Source organism: Pteropus alecto, unplaced genomic scaffold, assembly GCF_000325575.1.
Source record: "Pteropus alecto unplaced genomic scaffold, ASM32557v1 scaffold25, whole genome shotgun sequence".
Taxonomy (NCBI): domain Eukaryota; kingdom Metazoa; phylum Chordata; class Mammalia; order Chiroptera; family Pteropodidae; genus Pteropus; species Pteropus alecto.
Genome location: NW_006441955.1, coordinates 16,172,926 through 16,191,372, shown reverse-complemented (window position 1 = coordinate 16,191,372; position 18,447 = coordinate 16,172,926). Strand labels below are relative to the sequence as shown.

At 34.2% G+C, this 18,447-nt stretch overlaps 2 protein-coding genes across 2 annotated transcripts in view; both read left to right on the top strand.

Annotated features, from left to right (window-relative positions):
* Positions 1-2,466, top strand: part of WDR78 (WD repeat domain 78) — an 83,623-nt gene extending 81,157 nt beyond the window's left edge. Inside the window, 1 exon segment of the mRNA XM_015595100.2 lies at positions 1,030-2,466. Coding sequence (XP_015450586.1) covers positions 1,030-1,080 — 51 coding nt within the window. The 3' untranslated portion in view covers positions 1,081-2,466.
* A 1,644-nt stretch (positions 2,467-4,110) lies between these two features.
* Positions 4,111-14,185, top strand: INSL5 (insulin like 5). The gene is made up of 4 exons (XM_006919297.3): positions 4,111-4,840; positions 9,166-9,294; positions 10,510-11,758; positions 13,684-14,185. The coding sequence occupies exons 3-4, from the start codon at positions 11,515-11,517 to the stop codon at positions 13,914-13,916; spliced, it is 477 nt and encodes a 158-aa protein (XP_006919359.1). The 5' UTR covers positions 4,111-4,840; positions 9,166-9,294; positions 10,510-11,514; the 3' UTR covers positions 13,917-14,185.
* Positions 14,186-18,447: the final 4,262 nt, after the last annotated feature.

The following is an 18,447-nucleotide window of genomic DNA, read 5'->3' as shown; positions in this document are numbered from 1 at the left end:
CTACTCTTATGTTTCAGTGTATAAATGTTTTTCATGTTTTTCTCTGTACTTTGGGTATTTACACTTTTTTTCTAATTAAAGAAAAAATAAAAAGATAAGTGAAATCTTTAAAATGGGGTTTAGAAACATAAATCCGTTATATACATAGATACTGATGGCAGAAAAAATAGACCATTCATTCAACAAATATTTACTGAGTATGCACTATGACAGGGTCTATTTTAGGCACTAAGAATATAACAGTGAACAAATTACAGTAGTGATCTATTACATTTACCCAAGTGAGACTGAACTAGAAAGAAATGGGTTTGAAAAGCAACTTGGCAACCAATTTGGAGTGTCAGAGCTTGGAGGATGGGGAAATGCCAGCTAAAAGTACAGGAACTGACTTATGTAATATTATCTAAGGTGTTTATAACTCTTTACTTTATAAAACACTTTCACATACGTTAACTAAATCAACTTATAACAATCTTTAGAAGTGGATGTTAATATTTCCATTACATATTCAGTGAAACTAAGATTCCCAGTTATCAGTGATTTTCTCATAATTATTTTTGCTATATGGTAGAGAAAACTCCAGTTTTCTGCTTCCAGTTCCCATCTTCTCATGATGTCTTTCTTAAAAACTCATCCATATGGAAATTCAGACATTCTACTCTCTCTAAATCGAGTACTACAGATCAGGAAAGAGCCTAAGATATCATTAAAATTTATTTTACAGATGGGAAAATTCAGGTTTATACATTAAGGCTAAACAGTTGTTGTCAAAATTGTCCCTTTACTGAATCTTTATAAAACTGTTAATCAAACACATTAAGAATATTTCACAGGAAAGATCAGGTTTATATAAGGAAGTAACTGTTACTGTTTAAATTTACCTTGGCTTGCTTCCTTTTTGCAATCTTATTGGATGCCCTTTATATGGATATCGCTAACTTATAAATTTTAAATGGCGTTTTAAAGACTACTTTACCTGTTAATTTGTATTTTATTGCATTGTAATTGTGTGACTTCTTTTCTTTTCAGAGAGATATGATAGATACTTTGCTTGGACCCAGATCAAACCAACCAGGATAATTCATCATTACTGATATCTTTTTTGTTGTTTAAAGAAAAGGGAACAGTGTTTAATATCCAATAGTCTGATTTGTGTGTAGTAAGCTGGGATTTTGATTTTGGAAAACAATATTTAATGTATAACTTCTGTTTAAAATTAATGTAAATTTAATGAACTTTTATTTGAGATATGTGATTAGTTTATAATGTAAGCTAATTATAAGAGTTTTGTTGGGATTTTCATAATTTTAAAAAGATTTTCCTACTCTATTTCTTAATCATATTCCAAGTATATATACATATATATGTACTTATAAAATGTCTAATTGTAGTAGAAAGTTATTATTCCTTTAGAAGAAAAGCTTAGAAATTATTAGAATTACTCAAAAAATATTTTTTAAGACAAAGTTCCATACACTTTTAATCTTCAGTTTTTTAAGGCTTCCAAGCTCTGTATTCAAGGGTGTGTGAATTATGCAGGTGTTAGTATTAAGAAAATATAGAATTCTCATATCTAACTTTAAACTAAATTTTATATCCTTAGATCTGAGAGCAGAAGCTATAGATCTTCGTTAGACTATATGAAAGCAAAAGACATGACAGCAAACGTCAGAAATTCCACTATTTGGCCAGCAGGCATCATACTTCGAACTCAGTGAGAAGAGTTAATCTGGGACCCATCAGGGTACCCTCCTCTGCACACCCAGTATCTGCTCTCAGTTTTAAACCCAGACTTAAGTGGGCCCAGAGAGAAAATATAAAGTCCCTGATCTATAGTTTGCATCAGGATGTTATTTTATAAAGGGTTCTAGGGCAAGCTTGTGGAAATAGAAGTAGTGGGAGGCAGTAACTCCTCCAAATATAGATTGCTAACAGTCTGTTCTATGCTGTTTGTTTTAACAAGTCCTGAATTTTGTTAACTGAGGCTGTAGGACAGTATGGCCTATAAACCATTCTAAGTAGAGAGAAGAGGATAAGACATTTAAAATTCACTAACCTCTCTGAAAAATATATATAAAAACAGAATGGAATCAAAGCAGTAGTGAGAACTACCTTTTACAAGTATCCATTTCTTCAGAATCTCCATTTCTTTGAAACTATCCTTTAAAGAGAAAGCAAGGAAACTTTTAGATGGACTGAGAGCTTAGGTCAGGTTATAAGGATTATATATTTTCTTCTGGTATAAGTTATAGTGATTCTTCTCTTTATCTTTCTGAAAGGTTGGTCTTTTCATAACACTTCGTGCAACAAAATAAAAACTTGATTTAATTGAAAAAAATGTTTCTTTTTATTATGTATTTTTGATCTTTAAAATTCTTTTACATATTTAACTCTCATTGCTCATCAAGCCTAAATGAAAAATAAAGTTCTTTTATATTTTTTGTATCCTGGGCAACTAATCCTGAAGCACTGAACCTATTTCATTATACCTTTCTCACCCCTGATTTTGTAGACTCTCCCATCTTTCACTTGAGAGTTACAGAAGTTACAGAAGGCATTATTTTGCTGGTTTTCTAGGCCAGCTTTGAATTCTCACTAGTGAATTCTATTTACCACAAAATTTAAAAAATTAAGACATTTTTTTCAAACAGTTTTAGGTTTACAACACAATCAAAAGGCAGGTACAGAGACTTTTTTATATACCACCTGCCCCAGCAAATACATAGCTTCCTCAATTATCTTTCTGAAAGGCTGGTCTTCCTCAATTATCAACATCTCTCACCAGAGTGGTACATTTGTTATAAGTGATGAACTTACACTGACATCATAATCACCCAAAGTCTATCATTTGCATTAGGGTTCATTCTTAAGTGTTGTACATTCTATAGGTTTGGGCAAATGTATAATGACAAACACCCATCATTATAGTATTATATAGAGTATTTTCACTGCCTTAAAAATCATCTGTGCTCTGCTTATTCATCTCTCCCCTCCTCCATCCAGCGATCACTGATCTTTCACTGTCTCAATACTTTTGCCTTTTCTGGAATGTCATATAGTTAGAATCATATGGTACATAGCCTTTTCAGATTGGCTTCTTTCATTAATATGAATTTAAGGTTATTTTATGTCTGTTTTTGGCTCTATAGTTCATTCTTTTTTAGTGCTGAATAATGATGTCTGGATGTACCACAATTAATTATTATTCACCAACTGAAGGATATCTTGTTGCTTCCAAACTTTGGCAATTATAAATAAAGTTACTATAAACATCCATGCAGTTTTTTGTGTGGAATAGGTTTTCAATTCCCTTGAGAAAACACCAAGGAGTGTGATTGCTGGGTCATATGGTAAGAGTATATTTAGTTTTGTAAGAAACCCCAAAACTGTCTTCCAAAATGGCTGTACCATTTTTCATTTCCACCAGCAATGAATGAGAGTTCCTGTTGTCTCATATCTTCATCAGCTTTGGAGTTGTTGGTGTTCGGGATTTTGGCCATTCTCATAGGTGTGTAGTGGTATCTCATTGTTTTAATTTGCATTTCTCTGATGATATATGATGTGGAGTTTACCATAAAATATTAAGAATTGAATAAGAATTCTGCTCAGCTTTTAGCCATCTCATTTTAACTTTACACACACAGAAACACACACATATGCACAGAATACCAATGGGCTAGTTAAGGGCCTAAGGTAAGTGTGGTGACTGGGCTAACTTTAGGCTCCTATTTTGTGCTAGGAAATCATCACTTGATTTTGTCATTCTCTACCAGGTATCTCTCATATAGAACTTAAATTACTGTTGTCTGAGAGTAAATTGTTAGCTGCTTTTCCAACTGCTTTAGAGAAGAAAGAATGTATTCACTACTATATAATTGTGTACCATATTTAGTGCGTTCATTTGATTCACCTGTATGTAGATACATACAATTATAAATGAGAAATAGAACACTTAGTATTTGCCATTTTGTGTCAATAAGAGTCTATCTAAAAAATGTTGAATTGTACTGTGAAAAGATTTAGTTGTCAATATACCAATAATACTGTACATGTTAAAGTTCATTACAGTTTGTAAAACACTTCCATATTCATTATCCTGTTATACCATTACGATGATCCTGTGAGACCCGTGGGGCGAGTAGTTGTAATATTATCATAATCTCTGTTTTCCAGATGATATAATTAAGGCTTACAGAGGTGAAATAACTTACCAAAGACCATATATCTGGTACTGGTCAGGCTTGAACTCAAGTCCAAGGCTTTAAATTCTTATACAGTTTCCACTATTGCATAGTAAATGGTTAGTGCCTATAAAGTTTTCTGGGGTCTCATATATCAAAACACAAGAGTATTTATTCTTCTAAAATTAAGGTTTTATTACTAAATGCTAATGCTTGTAACTTAGTTTTTCTCAGGTTTTTCCTGCTTTCGGACCTTGACACATGAATCCCATCTATTGGGAACACTCCTCCCTGCTCCTCCCTCCCTTTCAACATGTTAATTAACTCTTCACTCACCCTTCAGGCTCATCTTCTCCAGAGAACCTTTTCTGATCTCCCTCCTACAAGACCTACCACCCAGCCAGTCTAAATTTGCTCCAAGTGTCTTAAACATGAAGATAAATTTGAAATTTCCTCAGGGCTGAAGGGGATAAGGGATGAAGAAAAGAGAGGCCTGTGGGTCGATAGAACAGACCTATGTCCTGCTTCTAAATGACGTCCAGGAAGTAGTAAGATCTAGGTGGGACCACAGTCCACCTCAGAAAACCATTCTTTATTCAATGAGTGATGTGTAGAAGCAGCAAAAACAAGTGGAGCTGTAAAAGCCAGGCAGCTGAAAGGTTAGTGACCCAGCAAGAAAAAACTTTTATTCATTCATTCATTCATTCATTCATTCATTTATATTTATTTATTTATAATTTTTTTTTCGAGTTACAGTCTACATTCAATATTAGTTTCAGGTGTATAGCATAATGGTTAGACATTTATATAATTTATGAAGTGATCCCCCTGATAACCTGGCACCACACATGGTTATTACCATATGATTGACTGTATTCCCTATGCTATACTTTATATCCTGGTGACTATTTTGTAATTGCCAATTTGTACGTTTTAATCCCTTCACCTTTTCACCCAGGCCCCCAACCCCTATCCCATCTGGCCAACCATCAGTTTGAAGAAGCAACTTTTAATGCTAGAAGAGTCTTGGCACAGAGTAAGATGCTAGAATTATATCCTGGGAAAGGGAAGGAAACCAGTTCTGAGGGACTGACATTAACTTTTTTTTTTTGCATGTTGTTTGTTTCTGCCAGCTGGGTGGAATGAAGACTTGGAGTTAGCAATTGAACTATAGAAAATATACTTCTTGGATACCTGAGTTTCTGAGTTGAAATTCATACTTTTGTGCTAAATATTTGTGTGATTATTTGCTTGGTGTCAGCCTCTCCTAGGTTGTAAACTCCTTGAGGGTAGAGATTATGTGCTTTGCTCACTGTTGTGTCTCCAACACCTAGAACAGTACCTCTACAGAGGATTGATTGCAACAAATATTTGTTGACTGAATTAATTACCAAATGGAAGAATTGATTGCTTCATATTTGCCCCATATTTAACATGATCTAATGTTTTAAAAGTTATTTCCTCAATATCTTAACAAAATATCTTAACATCACAGAGGGTAAAACATTTAACTATGGAAAAAATATAGAACATAAAATCAGCTTTGAAAGTTGCCAAATGTAAGTTATAGCTTTCTTTGTTTTATAACATTATAAAATCAATTTTCTCCCTCAAGACAAAAACTAAATACGGTTTAGTAATCACTTTCTTTAGGTGAGTATTCATGCTGCTTTGTGATATTGTGCTCCCACTGACCATTTGGGGCATGATTTCTCTCCGTTGTAAAGCATTTAGCAAAATGCCTGACATGATGGAGGTGCTCAAACATGGCAGTTCTCTCTGGTTATCCCAGATCACATCCCCATTACTTGGCCTGAGAACCCTTTATTCTTTACAGCCAACTGGGTCCTTGCCAAGGCCCCATTCCTCCTGTGGGAGAGAGTGTTAATGACTTCATTTGTTCCTTTACATAATATTTGGGCTTCGTGTCTTGTTTGTTCAAGATTTAGTATTATGTTCAAATCCACCCCTAAATCCATAGAACATTTCCTAGGCTTTTAGCCTTCATTTGCTTAGGTTGGCACACTCTGTTGGTGATAAAACTAAAAGGCTAACAGTTTACGAGAAACTAATTCCTGGGTTAAATAGAAAGCAGAACATGTCCATTAAGTTGAAACATATAAAACATGGCTATGAATTTTATAAAGATGAGTACTGCTTTTTAAAAAAATTGATGAGACATTTATATGACATCTAGAATAACTTTTGAAAAATATGCTCTCACCATGTATCTTCTTTGAACAGGTTAACTGTAAAAAGATATGATACCATCATCCCAGGAAGAACAAAGCAATTCAGGATTTTTTAGGGATCACATATCATGACTCACTGATATGTGATCCCTAAATTATTGAATTTTCCAAATTATTATACATATTTTGATTACTTATTATTTTATCAAGTTTTAAAAGCCAAAAATCACACCAAAACATAAAAAAAAAATAGCTTCTCTGTCTATAAAAAATGAAGTGTTACATATCAATTATTGTTTCCAAGATTTTTTTTTAATTTAGCTGCTTGTTTTAATTCTTACTGATAAGGCAATTAAAAAATCACCAAGGGGAGTGGTAAGAGAGCTTTATTCATAAAACCATAGGAAAAGTTATCAGATAAATGGTATTTCAATACCCATATGTAGATATTTGTAGACTAGACGTTAACTGGATTTAAAGAGGGGATGAAAATAGCATGCACGAAGGCCTAGATGGAGAAAGAACACGGGCTTTCAAAAAACTGTGAGGTGCTTGTCATAGCTTGACCACTTATAGTTTGAGGGTGTCTAAAACCTGTACAAGTGGACAGAGGCCAGATCATGAGAGGCCTGATAGGCATGTTAAGGAAACTTTGGACTTTTTCTTGAAGAAAATGGGAAACCATTGAAGAGTTTTCAAGGTGGGTAATAAAATAATCACATGTGATGCAAAGATCAATTTGGCAGCAGTGTGGAGAATGAATAGAAGGAAGACAGAAGACCAATTAAGAGACCGTTGCAGTCATCCAAATGAAAGTTGAGATCATGGCAGAGGGGATAGAGAGCAGTGGGTGGATCACAAAGAAATTTAGAAGGTAGAACCCATGAGACTTGGTGATTGAATAGATATGTGTGAATGGAAGAGGTTTTCGTCAATGAAGAATTAGGGATAAAGAGGAGTTGTGAATGACTTCCATGAATAGCTGGATGAATAGTGGTGCCATATGATGAAAACACCCTCTAGAAGCAGTAAATATGAATATTAGCCAAGGATGAGCAATACTAATTCTGTGTTGGAAATGAATAAAAATAAATTAGTGTTTGCTAACACATTTATATAGTGATTTCATAATCATAGGTATTGGAAAATAACTATGTGGTATGCTTTATAATTTATCAGTGCCATAATTAACATTACATCATTTGATCCTGTGATATTTTTCTATGTGACAAATTAGAACTCAAATTAGCGTTTAAATTATTTTCTTAAGCTCTATCTAGGAACTAGAGTAACAAGACTAAAACTAGCATTCTAACACCAAGGCCATTATGACACAGTGTAATATTTGGTAGAATTATAACTATTGTCAATACCATCAATGATCAATCTATTTAAACTTCCTTTTGTGCTAGAAACTCTGATCAGCACTCTCTTCATAGTTGCATAGTTTAATCCTGATAACCACCCTAATTCAGTATTATCTTCATTTTAAAAATGAAAAACTAGGATTCAAATGCATTAAGCATTTCCAAAGGCATATAGATGTTAAATGGCCGAACTGAGATCTGATTTCCCAATCTGATGCCACAGACATTGTTTTACAACTCTTATGCCAATCTGCCCCAAACACCATCTACTAGGCATCTGCAGCCACAGTTCCTTCATAGGCAGCATATAGGTAAAGGATATGTTTACTGAACCCAGTATCTGACTGTTAATTTGGAATTTTGGTTCAAAATTTGGAATTTCCTTCATATAATCAATCATATTGAGCACGTGGCAATTCCAACTTAACTGCCTTGCTTTGCTCTAAAAACATGTATCATATAAACATTCTCTACACATGTAAGATGTAAATAACTAATTATACTAGTCAGGATAAGTCAGGTTATGTTGCTACAATCAATAACTGCCAAATCTCAGTGGCTTTAAATGATAAGGATTTATTTCACATTCACATTACATGTTCATTACAGGTCAGCAGGCAGCCCTGCTCCATATTGTTCTGACTCAGAGACCAAAGTTCTTTATTAGAAATTTTGTTGGTCACAAAGGCAGGAAAGAGGAAGAACTTGGGAATCATACACCAGTCCTTAAATGCCAAGTAGAAGTGACATATGTCACTTTCACTCATGTTTTATTAGCTAAAATAAGTCACATGGCCATGTCCGACTTTAAAGAGTAGAGAAATATAATTCTACTATGTACCTGGAAGAGATTTAGAAATACATCTACTTTAGAAATTCATGACTCTTCCAGATATTAACCAATTTCATGGTGAAAGAGCTTCTAGGGTCAAATAACTTTGGGAAACATTGAATCAAAACAAAGTTAAACAAGTTTCTTAACTATAAGTCTTATCTGAGCCCTTACTGTATTAATTTGCATTATTAATCTCCTAGAAAGGGACTATTAATATGAGACTTCCTTTTTCAAAGAGTATCTGCAAAGATTCATGTGCTGAAGAAAACGCTTTAAGAAACAGCACTCTAAGGCTCTGCCTGTTTAGAACTTATTTGTGGAAAGAAGAAAAGAAAGAAGGAAAAGAATGAAGGAAGGAAAGAAAAAGACTAGAGCAGTGCATAGTTATGGATAGTTTTGAGATTGAGAGTTATACATAAAAGCCATCCATAGTAGCTAGTTGTAACCAAAAATTATATTTTCTAGCCTTTTGCATATCACGTTAATTTATTGAGTATTTATTAAGCATCATATATTATGCTAGTTGCTTTACTTGTTGCTTTAATCCCTCTTCACAGCAACATAAAATGAATATTTTTATCTTTTTACAGATGAGGAAACTTACCTCAGAGAAGACAATTACATGTTCAAAGCTACACAGTAAACTGAGTTACAGACTAGATGAGGAGGAAAAGTCATGTCAACTTCCAAACAAAAAGGACTGAGTGCTCCAGTTAGAGGTACAAGCAACAGACTATTGATCAAAAGATGGAAATATTTAATTCATTTTGCTTATCCTTTCTGATTGAACCTTGAAATATGTGGAAGGGGTGATATTTGGGGAACTGAGCAGATAGCTTTAAATGTCAGACTGTTTGGATTTTATTCTCCAGGTAATGCTGAACCACTGAAAGTTTTTGAGGTGGGAGTAACAAAATCAGACAATTATAGCAAGACTTAGAATTTCAAGTTCAAAGGAGCCCTTAAGTAATTCAGTCTAACTCTCTCAATTCACAAAGAGGGAAAAATAAATCTCCCAAATTTGAGGCCCCACAGCTAGGACTTTCATTATTGGCAAAACTTTTTATCTGGGTAACTTACCTGAGTGATTAGTTAGCCTACATTTGCTCACAAGCTGAACTCAGGTCTTACTGGTTTATCTGCATCCCAAATTAATGTGAGCTCTGACGAGGCCTTAAGAGTTAGAAGAAGAGGAAATTATTTTGATCAAAGGGAATGTGATAGCAGGATTAGAGGTACCAGAGTGTATTTGACATCCACGGTAGTGATCATCCCTTGGCTGAATAGTTCTCTCTTGAGTCGTGCATAAGCCTAGCCCATAGCCACCCATCACAGCTTTATTGCAGTGCTTTGTTAAAACTGGCGTTATCAAGATAGGCAGAATAAATCTCCAAAGAAGGGGAGAAGTTGGTAATAAGAGACTGAATAATTACTGATGTGAGTGTGCTAGACTTGGTTGTGCTGATGCCCCTCTGAAGCTGATAAATGACATAGATTTATCTGCAATTTTGCCCCATCAAGATGACTTTGCCATCTGCTGTCTTTTTTTTCCTGCTCCTTTGGTCCCTTTCTTAGCAAATGACCCCCTACCTCTCAGTTGTGCAAGCTAGAAACCTAAGTACCATTTTTGGCTGCCCTCTTCTTCTTACCCCTGATACCTGATTAATTCCAAGCCCTTCTAATTTTTGAATAACCGTCAGCCCTACCTTCTCTGCCATGATCTTAGTTTAAGACACCATCATATCTCATCTAAATTACTGCAAAAGCTTTTCTTTGTTTCTTCTGCTTAATCCGTTATCCATACTGAAGCCAGAAAGGTGAGAAAAACAACAATTCCTTGAAATAATATGTCTATATTTCAGAGCCAGAAATACTTTCAATCAGAAATACTTTTTGAATAAAAAACTTTGTTCTATTTTCTGGCTTTCCTACAGAAATATGGTGATGTCGCAAGAAGTATTGGTGATATATATTTACGTTTATTTTCAACCAGAGATCACAGACAAGGAATCAACAGAATCAACTAAAAAAGTATTTGTTCAATTTGCTAAAAAGTAAGCCAGCAATTCTTTAAGATCTCAAACTCCAGCATTTCTCATTTTAGGTAAGAGTTCTACAACAACTAGTGCTTTCAGGATGTTTACAAGAAGAGAAATTACCTTATTTAGTATTTTGAGAGTTATATGGATTCAGCTTTCTATTATAAAAATGTGTGCTGATAAAAGCATACCTAAGTCATAGGGTGAAGGATAATAAAGAAGATTTAGGTCAGAGAAATTTTTCTATGTTCCAAAGAAAAGTTACCTTTTCTAGTTTATCTCAATCATGAGGGAATAAGATAATCAACAGTATGGACTTCATTTTTTCAAGCAGGATAAACATTATTACGTTAGCTCTATGTGAAAGTTACTATCATCAGCACAATCTTACAGAGAAGGGTTCTTGGGAAGTTTAAATATCTTGATTAAGATTCTAGATCTGGTAAGTAGGAAGCCAAGATTCAAATGCAAAACATGAGAACCTTAACTCTTAAGTTTGCTTTCTCATTTCTTTGACATAAATCTTGCTTTCAACACTCGCAAAACCCTTATGAGATATGTTTTCTCATTCTAGAGATATTGTTATTGAGGTTTAAAGAGTTTAAACCTTGCCCGTAAGTGTTACTCTGTAAGTGGCGAGGCTGACATGTAAACTTGTGTTTAGCTACTTCCAAAGTTTATGTGTTTTCCATGATGCCCTTCCAAGACAGTCCTGTTTATTGTCTCACGGATGCAGCTAATGGTAAGTGATAGTGGTCAGAAGTGACTGAATAACTAGCAATAATCATAAAAACACATTATTAAAACTTCATGGTGGAAACTACATGCTTAGCAAATATTGTTCAAATGAAGTTCTGACCAATAAAATTTCGTGAAAGTTACTATAAATTGGACAAGAGTATGAGAGCCACATCAAATCTTGATTTGGCCATATTCACTGTATCAGATTCTCATTCAATTCTCGGCAAAATGCTGGGCTCCATTTCTGCTTTATTTCTATTCTCTGTTTTACTTGCCACCTCAGAAGTGAGGAGTGAGAAGCCTTTGAAGCTCTGTGGGCGAGAGTACATAAGAACAGTCATCTATATCTGTGCTAGCTCCAGGTGGAGAAGGGACCTGGAAGGGATCCCTCTTGCTCAGCAAGGTAACATTAACTCATGTGACTCATTTTTTTTCAGGCTGTTTTAGTATCTGTTTCTCTAATTACTGCTAAGTTACTTCTATATCAGTTTAGGGGGTTAATTATCAAATAAGCTGAGTTTGGCTTGGCAAAAAGGTGATCTTGCTATCTTCTGAAAAATAAAGACCTTGTTTTCTTTTGTCTCCATCTTGAATTCATTTGATTGCATAACTACTTCAGCAAGCTCAGCATCTATGGCAGGTGCTATGATTTCAAGGGGCATGTTGGAGTAGCAAGATTATCACATATGGATAATTATAGCATATAATAAGTTGGAATTCAGGCAGGTGCTAAATAAGGGTGGAAGGAATTTGTTATTGAGCATTTATTGAGTGCCAGTAGTTTCATGTACAATATTTCATTCAGACTTCTGATAACATTCTATGAAGTAAGTAATATTACCACCATTTACCACTTTGCTGAGGGCAAAATCGTTCATCTAGCTAGTAGGAAGTATGGCTAGGGAGCAAACGAGATCTGTCTGTCTTCAAGAACTGATGAGGTCTTTGATCATTCTGCACCATGTCTCAGGTGGGAGAAAAACGATGGTGTACTGTTGTAATAAATGACAGCATTGTGGAGGCAGTGGTGTTTGACCGAGGCCTTACAGGATGTGTAGAATTTGGGGAGTTACAAGGAGTGAGGTGAAATGGAATTCTAGTGAGAATTCTAGCCGTAGAAATTGTCAGATCAAAATTTTGAAGGTGGGAATGAACCTAATGAGTTTCAGAAATAGTGAGGAGACTGATTCCATTGAATTTCATAATTTTTTTAATTCAAATAACTTAGAAGTTTGACTGGAATTCTTTCTTAAAGTGTGAGGCAGAATTTAAGATTGTATTTTAATAATAGATTGTGTTTGCTATGTTTTACAGTGAAGTTAAAAAAGGAAAACAGTTACATAATAAATGTTAGAACTACATATATGATTGTAAAGGTTTCAATTTGGTTTTAAATGACTGGTGAATAAAAATATTTTTTAAAATGACCAGCAGTTCTCATATTTTGGTGGACTAATTTCTTGAAATATTATGAACTTATCACTCCCACTTTAATTTTGAGAGGTACAGAGTTATTAGGTGTTAACAGAAATAATAAGGGTTTTTAATCCCAAAAAAGTAAGCATAATTTACCAGTTACCATAATTTATCAATCTCTATATTAGCAAATCAAAATACACTAGAAAAAAATACATTTGGAATATCTATGAAACTCATGAGGCAATGGAACGGATGTCTGTATAAGGCTGTTTTTTTTTTTTTTAGCATCATTATTTAATCAGAGTATTTTCCCATCTATATTTATTTAATCTATTACTGGTTTACCAATCAGTATTCATTCATACAGGTTTTCTTGGTGCTTCCCAGTGCACTAAGGTACTGATAGGTAAGTCTGACAGAAATTAAAGTGAGAGAGGACTTTGAGAACAACACTCTGATAAAAGTAGCGGGGCCTACTTTTTATTTTCAGACATAGAGGTTTAAATCTCCACTTCCTTTCTTACTGACCAGTTTGCAGGGCATACACAGCACTCTTTTTTGTTTATCGTATGTAACTAATACCTTTGGAAGGTGCTGGTCATGAAGCAGAGGTAGCCAGTGCAACAGAAATCAAGCCTTGGCTTGGCTGCTATCTCGTGGAGTGACACTGGTTCTGTCACTATTCCTCTCTGCACTCATGTTTCCTCCCTTGAAAAATGAGGGGGTTGGAGATGACTAAGTTCTCCCCATGATTTCTATTCTCTCTAAAACCAGACCAACATTTTTTAAAAAGCGATGTGTGGGATTCAATTTCCTTTCAGAAATTTAAACTGTTTCCCCAGGAATAGAGCTTGGTTGCTGCCTTCTTTGCCAGGTCCTCTAAGGAAGTATTTTTTCTCTTCCATGTAGCTGAGAGAGGAAACTACTTCTGGCTTCCAAATGAACATGAGGTTTCTGAGAGAAGCATGGCACAAAACCTTCCGAAGGTGGATTCCACAGGGGAGGGAAGCCTTCAGTATGAACAGCTGCCCACTGAAGGGCTTGGAGGGTCAAAGAAGTTTTCGGTGATGTCAAGACGAGACCTACAAACTTTGTGCTGCAATAATGGCTGCTCCATGGCTGATCTGAGTACTCTTTGTTAAGACAAGAGAAGATAGCCAATGGGTGGCAGAGCTTTAAGCACATGTTTAATTACAGTGTTTTATCGTCCAGGACAATATGCTGGATGAGTAAAATAATGTCTTTGGGGGAGGCAATCATCTTTCTTTCTTAAAAGTTTTGGATGAATGGTTAATACCACAATGAAGTCTATTTTCTTCCTTTGCCAAGTTGACTGCACTGTTCAAATATTAACTAATCCTTTGAAATTTCAAATGTTGTACAAAATTTTAATAAAAATGTCAAAAACCAAGTTCATTGCAATTTTTCCTCTAAAAAAATTAAATAACTTCGAAGCAGTAAATGGAAATGCTGAAGGTAGAAAAGCCTAAAAAAAAGTATAAAAAAGAAACTGAAAATTAACTATTAACCTCATCATCCAGAAATGACTATCAGCTCTTAACTTTTGGGCTACTATATATTATTACTGAAAATTTAAACATTGATTCATGGTTAAGAATAAGAATCTAAACAAAGTGCTTTTCTCAAAGACCCTTAGAGTGCTCAATAAATGTTTCTTAATATCATGCAACCCTTCCACATTCTACTTGAGACCAGCTGGAGGCCTATAGGTATCAATCAGTTCCCATAAACTAAAACCCAGAAAATACATGAGTGATAAACTCCTTCCTATAGTCTGGGCCACCTTGGTTTTGCCTCCCAACTGCTGGGACAAAAGAATATTCTATTCTCATTCTGGAAGTTGGGAAACTAAGAACAAGATAGCCAAGTCATTGTAACACAATTGGATGTCTTCTCAAATAAGAAAGACAAAGTAAAAGACAAAATGATGCTTTTGTTTCTAATTCTGACAGCCAACTCCCCAGTGGGTTGTAACAAGAGCCAGATTGTTCATTTGAAGTGCTGTTCTTAGTAATACTACAGTCTGTATATTTGAAATGCATCTACTACATATTGGGCACGTAAAATGTGTCACGGCATTGTGTATGGTATTTAAAATTTTACTTCATGCATTTTTTGCGGGAAACCTATGTGGTTGAAATACTACTTTACCACTATGCTGCAGATAAAGAAACTAAGGCTCAGTGGAATTAAGTAAACGTCACAGAGCTAAGGAGGTGGCATTACTGGACCCAAATTCAGGCTGCTTAGCATAAATCAAGACAGTCACATCAAGCTGCACTGGTAGTCAGTGTATTCTTTACCACCAGACACTCCTCGTTGGTTTTGTTTTGTTTTCAGTTGGTTTCACTGAAGAGTGTTCTTTGATGAGGCAGTAACATCCTTTGAGTAACATGCCTTTTCAATATTCTGGGTGGTGAAATGAGAACATTACATGAAGCAGTTTGTGGCAAACTAAAGTATGATGGTTGTCTCAGGAAAAGTACTTGCATGATTGAATTGTGAGCTTCAAATTAGCTTCTTTGTTTATGAAGCACCATTTTTTTTTTTAAAGAAAGACTGAAAAACTGTGTTTAATCAAATTTTGAAATTAAATGAAACAAGATTTGGAAATGAACAAAGTAAGCCTGCAACTTCAAGAAAAATAACTGATAGTATTTGGTGTTAAAATTCAAACACAAGCAATTTTGGAAAACTTTTATTCACCACCATGAGCATCAGTGGTGATATTAGTTAATTTGATTTTTCAATATTATGTAATGAAATGTGTTGACGTTTGGAAGATCTGCATAACTCAGTGAACCAATATTTTCCAAGTGATCAATGCATACTATAAAATCATGAATGGGTACTCAGTATGATGTTGCTGGTGAAAATATAGATAAAATAGTAAAATATAGTAGTCTTTACATTACGTATGTATATATGTATATGTATGTATATAATATTCTTGTAATGTAAAGACCACTTTACTAATAGTGGTCTTCACTAATAGTAAAGTGGTCTTTACATTAAAATAGTCTTTACATTACATATGTATATATGTATATGTATGTATATAATATTCTTGATCATCTAAAGAATTTTATTCTATTATGTTTGCTTAAGCACTTATTTTGTTCTAAACAGCTTTTAAATTTATTAAATACCTATTTAACTTCATCATATATTTTTCTCTTGTTAAGGTGAAGAATTACCCTGCTAGCCTTCCTTATGTTGAAATTTCTATGCATTCTCAGAATAAACCAATTCATGATATAGCATTTTTGATAGAAGACTGAATTATTAACATCTTATTTAAAATTTTTATATCTGTTTTCATAAGTAAAATTAATCTCTATGTGTTTGGCAGTAACAATTACTCTAACTTTATAAAATGAAAGCATTATCTGTTCTTTAGAAATGTTGGGGAAAATCTCTAGTAGTATCTTTTGCCTGGTGACTTTAAAAAATTTACTGCAGTATAATATACATATAATCAAGTGCATAACTTTAAGTTTTAATGGAACAAGGCCACACTATTTGGTTACTTACTGTCCATGGCTGCTTTTGCGCTTCTACAGCAGAGCTGAGAAGTTGTAAGAGACCTTATGGTCTACTGAGCTGGAAATAGTTACTTGCTGGGCCTTTGTATTTTGCTGACCTATGCTTAAAAACAGCCTAATTTCCACAGGTTGACCCAACTCTCTAGAGTGAGTCCTTAGAAGGCTTTTACTTGGGTTTATGAAATGGGATGCAAATGAACAATTTAGGTGTTTTTCAAAAATTTTAACTTTCCTACAAAAATAGATTTCTTGTTATAGAATAAATTTCCTTAAAGGACAATATAAAGATAAGGCATGTTTATAATTAGCTAACAACATTTAGTTCATTTTTCTTTAGTTTCAAAATGAAATAATGATTCTCTAATCTTAATATTTCTTATATAAATTAAAAAAAAATTTCCCAGCACTCCCTGCACATATAAAGTTTGATATTCTGTCCTTTTGGTAGTTAGATGATTCACCTTCATCATCGCAGGAAGCAACAATTTTCCTTCTTTGATTACAAATGGAAAGTGAAGCTTATAATACTGGTTATACTGGTTTCTTGCTTTACTAAGTAGGGAAAAATAGCCTAGTGGGTGGGTGGGGAACCACAAGTTTCAAGTTCTGTCCTGCACTAAAAACAAAAAACAAAAAACAGAAAAAAAAAGAAAGAAAAAAGTGTATACTATAGTTAAACTAGTGAGGAAAGAAACTGAAAATTAGAGAAAACTTTAATCAGATATTTAACATAGTTAAACTTTGATCAACCTTCTAGTAGCATGTGTTCATGCGTGTGAAGAAAGGAAGAGAACATAAAATCAAAGGAACCTAAAGACAGAAAAAAATAAGCAAAAACATTGAAAGTAACTAAGAAAGTACTAAAGTGAGAGGCAAGACATCTAATTGGAAGAAGTATAAAAATTGGCAGAGATTAGCAAAAAGAGGCTAAATCTGGGGATGAATAGTTTTTTAATAAACATTGACTTGAGAAGTTATTTGTCATTCAAAGATGACAGTAGCAGATGATTAAAACTTTGAAAAGAAAAAAAAAAAGTAATCTAGGGTATTCCATTATGGTGGTGAGCAGAAGTGGCTAAAATATGTGCTCAATTCTTTAAGAAAACAGGTTTTGTAGGATGAAATTAGAGATCGGAGAGAAAGTTTCTATAATGAGCCAGACATTTTACATACACTTTTCTTTTCAGTATTCATGGCAAGAATGTAAGTAATTATCACTGATCAGTGATAAGCAGTGATTATTATTATAATCATTTTTTACCTCTGGCCACTTTGCCCAAAGTCACACAGCTACTAAGGATTGGAGGCTAAAATGAGATGTTTGTCTGTCAAATCTGTGTTTTAAAAAAACAACACAAAACAGAACAGAACCAGAAACAAACCTAGATCACATTGCTGCTCAAAAGAAATGAATTCAGAAGAAATCTGAGGTTGAAAGCAGCTGGAGGAATGTTTCACCAATTTGGCCTGAGGGGACTACTTCTGCTGTTTGTGAAAACGACACACTGATGGAGATAAGAACCAGACTGTAGGAGGTGTAAGTGAGAAGCAAAGAAAATCAGAGGTAGTGGGTGCAGGCCATTTCCTTAAGAATTTCAGGAGCAAAAAATCATAGTAAATTATCAATTGCTATTTAATACTGAGTTCTCTTAATGCATTTTTGGTAATATCTAGAAAGGCAGGTAAAGTAATAGTCCCCATGAGGAAAATGTTCATTCTCTAAAATGTTAGATTTAAAAGTTCTAATCTCCCAATTGTTGTTTTTTTAAAACCACTTTCTTATACTGGATAGTTCCCAAGAGTTTTAAAAAACCCATGAACGTAGTGCTTAATTTCCCAGCACATAATAAACTGGGCTCTGTCATGAGGGCATCCTAGTATGCTTTCTTTAAAGTCATTCTATTAACAATGACAACAGACGATAGCATTAACACTCTCCTTCAAGATGCTAATGTATCTTTGACAGAACCTTTACATTGCGTATGATGTCTGACAAGACACAGAAATAGGTCATACAGAAAAATTTTAAAATAAAGATAAAAAAGAAGGGCTCATTTAATTTTTTTTTTTAGGGAAAATTTCTTTATTGATTTTGGGGGAGGGTTTC

Bases quoted from the DNA above. Each gene is read 5' to 3' on its own strand.
- INSL5 (XM_006919297.3), top strand. From the start codon at position 11,515: ATGAGAGCCACATCAAATCTTGATTTGGCCATATTCACTGTATCAGAT. The intron at 11,759-13,683 runs GTAACATTAACT...TCTTCCATGTAG, and splicing joins GATCCCTCTTGCTCAGCAAG to CTGAGAGAGGAAACTACTTC.